The sequence below is a fragment of the Sorex araneus genome, chromosome 1 (genome assembly GCF_027595985.1).
Source record: "Sorex araneus isolate mSorAra2 chromosome 1, mSorAra2.pri, whole genome shotgun sequence".
NCBI lineage: Eukaryota > Metazoa > Chordata > Mammalia > Eulipotyphla > Soricidae > Sorex > Sorex araneus.
This window is the reverse complement of record NC_073302.1, coordinates 257,812,679-257,818,365: the sequence shown is the minus strand read 5'-3', so window position 1 is coordinate 257,818,365 and position 5,687 is coordinate 257,812,679. Positions and strand designations below refer to the sequence as shown.

General features: G+C 53.5%; 2 protein-coding genes across 2 annotated transcripts; both read right to left on the bottom strand.

Moving 5' to 3' along the window:
* On the bottom strand, positions 1 to 474 carry LOC129402152 (endogenous retrovirus group K member 7 Pro protein-like). Its single transcript, XM_055127494.1, has one exon. It carries the CDS (start codon positions 472 to 474, stop codon positions 1 to 3), a length of 474 nt encoding a protein of 157 aa, XP_054983469.1.
* Positions 475 to 732: 258 nt separating this feature from the next.
* Positions 733 to 2,747, bottom strand: LOC129402151 (igE-binding protein-like). Its single transcript, XM_055127483.1, has 2 exons — positions 2,416 to 2,747; positions 733 to 1,800 (listed from the first exon to the last, which is right to left on the bottom strand). The coding sequence occupies exons 1-2, from the start codon at positions 2,745 to 2,747 to the stop codon at positions 750 to 752; spliced, it is 1,383 nt and encodes a 460-aa protein (XP_054983458.1). The 3' UTR covers positions 733 to 749.
* Between the last annotated feature and the right edge of the window lie 2,940 nt (positions 2,748 to 5,687).

Genomic DNA, 5,687 nt, shown 5'->3' with positions numbered 1-5,687 from the left:
CTAAAAACCCAGCCCCTTCCTATCGGTCTGCCCCTCCACTTGTAAAGGTGTTGTTATGCCGTTCGATTTCCTACCTAGACCCTCGCCAGGATGATATCCCATCTTATGCATCATCTGCTGAGCCTTTAGGGAGTAGTCGGTTGTTAAGACCATGCCCATCGCTGCTAGCACGTCTCTACCCCATAGGTTCACGGGGAGTGGTAACACATAAGGTGTGAAAGTCCCCTTCTTCCCTTCCTCACTACGCCAAGGGAGCAGCTGCGTACTCACATCAGGGCTCTGTGCATAACCTAGGCCCTGGAGCGCATGGTCCGTCTTCACCAGTGGCCAGCCCTTTGGCCACCAATGAGAGGAGATGATACTGCGGTCGGCGCCGGTGTCTAAGATGCCTTCAAAGCGCCTCCCATGGATGGTGAGCGTTAACTTAGGCCTCTCAGTCAGATCTACCACCAAGAAGGCCTGCTCTGGGCTCATCGTCGATGTTCTCATCGGACGGGTCTGCCTGGGGTCCTGAAAAGCAGCTGGGAAAAGGATAACCTGGGCTATCCTATCGCCTGCTTTGATGACAAAGGTTCCCGTGGGGCAAGAGCAGAGAATAGTGAAATCGGCCTGACCCAAATCCAGCACCCCCGGGAAAACAATAAACCCAAGTTTGGTTAGGGTGTTTCGTCCCACTAGAATGCCAAGGCAGCCGGAAGGAGCCTTGGCTGACAAAGTAGCCGGAACAGCCTGCACCCCAGACTCTGGGGTTATGGTGACGGTGGCGGTGGCACGGAGGTCCAGTTGAGTGACTCGGGGGGGGGCTGGAGAGTGGCCCCTTCCTTGACGAACCTGGTCCCATATTTGTTCGGGCCCTGGGTCCGAGGGCCCCTGAAGCCGTTTTTTGACTCAGTGGGGTGCAAGGGAGGAAGTAATTGGCCCCGGGAGTTCCTAACGGAGCGGCATTGTTCTGCAGAGTGATTCCTTCTTCCACAACGGGAGCATAATCCGTGGGGGGGCCTAAGGGCTGGACAGTCCCTTTTAAAGTGACCCGGTTTTCCACAATTGAAACAGGTCCTGTCCTTACGCGGACCGGACGCAGGGGGGCGCTGCGCACGAAGAATAGCAGCAGCCAAACCCTCATTTGAGAGAGGGCCTCCAATCTCTCGACAAATTTTTAGCCAATCCTGGAGCCCCTTGCCTTTCCGTGGGGCGATAGCACTCCTGCATTCCGTAGTGGCCTGCTCGAAAATCAATTGTTCTAGGAGGGGGGCGGCCATATCAGAGTCTCCGAAAATACGGGCCGCTGCATCAGCCATCCGAGCTACAAAGTCTGAGAAGGGTTCCTGGGGGCCCTGAACAATCTTAGTGAGTTGGTTGCCCGACTCCCCTTTCGCTGAGAGTCCCTTCCAGGCCTTGATGGCCAAGGAGGAGATTTGCGTGTATACCCCCCAAGGGAAATTTACTTGATCATCAGCATGCACTCCCTGTCCGGTAAGCATGTCAGCAGTCCATGCATGATGTGCAGCCTCCTGGGAGTTGCGATTTGCACGGGCTTGATCTTGGGCCGCATCATACCAGAGGGCTTTCCATTCTAAAAATTTCCCCTTACTGGGGAGCGTGGCCTTGGCCACGTCTTGCCAGTCTCGGGGGGTCATCCTATCCCGGGCCAGTCTTTCAAGTAGGGAAATGGTATAATTGGCATTGGCCCCATATTTTCTGACCGCTTCTGCCAACTCTTTAATCTGACTGAATTCTACCTGAGCATGAACTCTTCCATTCCCATCTCCCTCAAAGACAGGAAAGGCTAGTCTCATCTGCCTATGTAGGTCAGCAGAAAGTAACGACGTTTGGGATGCATGGGCTCCTTCCGTTCCCCGTGCGTACGGCGGGGGCGGGGGAGCCGAGGGTACGGGGCGCGGTAAGTGCGCTCTGCTGCTTCGGTTTCGATTACAGAGGTCAGGGGGGCGATAGCGTGCCGCTTCGTAGCGGTGTGCCGCTTTGTAGCGTGCCGCTCCCTGATCTAGAATTTGCTCTTCTTCAGAGCTCGAAAGGGAGTCTTCTGAAGAGCTCTCCTTGGGTTTCAGGCTGGCTGCAGCCATATCCCCCCAAGGATAGATTTTCCTTGGCCCACCCGGCCTAGAGCAAGTTGTGTAAACTGTGGGGGGAGGTGTGGCCTTCTCCTCTCCCGCCTCATTCTCGCCCTCTCCGGGCGGTCTTTTTTCCTTTGTTGCAAGTACGCAAACTGTGGGGGGAGGTGTGGCCTCCTCCTCTCCCGTCTCATTCTCGCCCCCTCCGGGCGGTCCTTTTTCCTTTGTTACAAATGCGAGGGGTGAGGACTTTCCCCTCCCCCTTCCCTCGCCCTTGCCTCTATCATCGGGCAATTTTTTTTTCTTAATCCCGGGTACCCTTTCATGCGCGCTTAATCTTTCCGACCGCTCGGTTTCTGACAGACTATCCTGGACCTTTTCTAAAATTTGCCGAGTCTCACTGACGACCAGGGAACAAGCCTCATCCTCTAAACAGTTTTTGACCATCTTCCATATAGCCTTAGTGCCATTTCTTAACGTGCCCTTCTTATGTTCTGCATCTAGGTCCTTCCCTAGCTTGTTCCAACAACGGAGGGTAAGGGACCCGGAGACCGCATACCATGGAGCAACACGGTCTACTTCCTTAACAAAACTGTGCAGTGTCCGGCGGGCAATACGAATGTCCCTCTGACGGAGGAGATCGTTAAGCGTCTCCTGCACAGATTGCACGGTCCCCATGATGGTTGGGACCGTATTCCCGAGCCCTCAGTCCGCCAAGCACGGCTGCTTATCTACGTCAGGCTGACGTGCGGCGGCAGCGTCCCAACAGCAGAAGCAGAACAAAAGCACAATACTCAGAAAGAGGACAAGGAATGCTGCCACCCCCTAGGTCTCAGGCATACCTCTGGCAACGAAATCAGGCCGTAGTCTGCCTCTCCGAGCCACCCCTCGGTTTCTGACAGACTTATAGTCTGCCTCTCCGAGTCACCCCTCGGTTTCTGACAGACTTATAGTCTGCCTCTCCGAGTCACCCCTCGGTTTCTGACAGACTTATAGTCTGCCTCTCCGAGGCACCCCTCGGTTTCTGACAGACTTGTAATCTGCCTCTCCGAGTCACCCCTCGGTTTCTGACAGACTTATAGTCTGCCTCTCCGAGGCACCCCTCGGTTTCTGACAGACTTATAGTCTGCCTCTCCGAGGCATCCCGTGCTGCAGTTCTGAACCCTCCCTTCTGAACGAAGGGGCCTTCCCCAAGGTGCGAATGAAACTTACCCGGCGTCCCGGGTTTCGGCACCAGTTGTTAATCGCGTTGTCGCAGTTTCCCTTTGCCAGCAAAGAGAGACGACACCGGTTGAGGGTCCTTCTGCAGCAGTTTATTGGAGATCTCCACACTTACACAAATGGGGGAGGAAGGCCCCGACCCTCAGAGCGATACCCTTTTTATAGAGAAGACCCCTCACTACTGACGTGTTGCTCGCCAGTTGGCTGCCTTCCAATCACCCCATGGGGGGCGATGCCGGGGCCCGCGCTCTGGAGGTTATTTATTACCTAGGGCAGCCGGAGTCGGCGCCATCTTTACTTTGTTTTACCACCTAGGGCAGCCGGACGTCGGCGCCATCTTTGCTCCACGTGCTCTGGCTCCCTACAAGTAACGATGTTTGGGATGCATGGGCTCCTTCCGTTCCCGGTGCGTACGGCGGGGGCGGGGGAGCCGAGGGTACGGGGCGCGGTAAGTGCGCTCTGCTGCTTCGGTTTCGATTACGGAGGTCAGGGGGGCGATAGCGTGCCGCTTCGTAGCGGTGTGCCGCTTTGTAGCATGCCGCTTCCTGGTCTAGAATTTGCTCTTCTTCAGAACTCGAAAGGGAGTCTTCTGAAGAGCTCTCCTTGGGTTTCAGGCTGGCTGCAGCCATATCCCCCCAGGGATAGATTTTCCTCGGCCCACCCGGCCTAGAGCAAGTTGTGTAAACTGTGGGGGGAGGTGTGGCCTCCTCCTCTCCCGCCTCATTCTCACCCCCTCCGGGCGGTCCTTTTTCCTTGGTTGCAAGTACGCAAACTGTGGGGGGAGGTGTGGCCTCCTCCTCTCCCGTCTCATTCTCGCCCCCTCCGGGCGGTCCTTTTTCCTTGGTTGCGAGTGCGCGGGGTGAGAACTCTCCCCTCCCCCTTCCCTCGCCCTTGCCTCCATCATCGGGCAATTTTTTTTTTTTCTTAATCCCGGGTACCCTTTCATGCGCGCTTAATCTTTCCGACCGCTCGGTTTCTGACAGACTATAGTCTGCCTCTCCGAGCCACCCCTCGGTTTCTGACAGACTATAGTCTGCCTCTCCGAGTCACCCCTCGGTTTCTGACAGACTTATAGTCTGCCTCTCCGAGCCACCCCTCGGTTTCTGACAGACTTATAGTCTGCCTCTCCGAGCCACCCCTCGGTTTCTGACAGACTTATAGTCTGCCTCTCCGAGCCACCCCTCGGTTTCTGACAGACTTATAGTCTGCCTCTCCGAGCCATCCCGTCCTGCAGTTCTGAACCCTCCCTTCGGAACGAAGGGGCCTTCCCCAAGGTGCGAATGAAACTTACCCGGCGTCCCGGGTTTCGGCACCAGTTGTAAATCGCGTTGTCGCAGTTTCCCTTCGCCAGCAAAGAGAGACGACACCGGTTGAGGGTCCTTCTGCAGCAGTTTATTGGAGATCTCCACACTTACACAAATGGGGGAGGAAGGCCCCGACCCTCAGAGCGATACCCTTTTTATAGAGAAGACCCCTCACTTCTGACGTGTTGCTCGCCAGTTGGCTGCCTTCCAATCACCCCATGGGGGGCGATGCCGGGGCCCGCGCTCTGGAGGTTATTTATTACCTAGGGCAGCCGGAGTCGGCGCCATCTTTGCTCCACGTGCTCTGGCTCCCTACAAAACATGAAGAATTTTTTTTTATTAGTTCATGATTCCTTCTTTCTCTCTCTAGTGCTCCCAGAGTACAAACATTCAGCATACTGGGGATTCATCTAACTTTTTCATATAGCTCACAAATAAGTGAATAAAGTAAACTTAGAAATCTGGGACTGTTGGCATTGATTGTCTTCATCATTTTTCTGATCTAATAATTCTAGAACCAAAGACAAGAATTTCTCTCACTTCTCTCTCTCTAAACATAACATATTATCTCAGGTTGAAACTGTATCAGACATCTTAGATGAAAAAGAGATATTTGGGGTCAGAGATAGAGCACAGAGCTTAAGACTCTTGCTTGCATATAGCTGAGCCAAGTTCAATTCCCAGCACCCTGAGAACTGCCAGGAATAATCGTTGGCGACAGAGCCATGAGTAATTTTGGAGCACCAAGAGGTATGATATGAGAGAGAGAGATGGAGAGAGAGAGTGAGAGGGAAGGAAGTAGGGAGAGAGGTAAGAAAGGAGGGAGAGGATGGATATCTTCATTATTATGTCAGTTTCCCGGAACTGACAACACATACAACATATTTCACATACAACACATTCTAGTCCTAATATAGAAATTATTATAAATTAAATAAAATCACTAATTGAACTTGTAATCATCAATACATACCTACCACGTGCAAAACATTGCACCAGGAAGTAATATCTAGAACTATTTAGCTCTTGTGCTGAAGGAACCCACTATAGTAAGAGGCATGGGCATAGACAAACCATTACAAAGAGTTTGTTG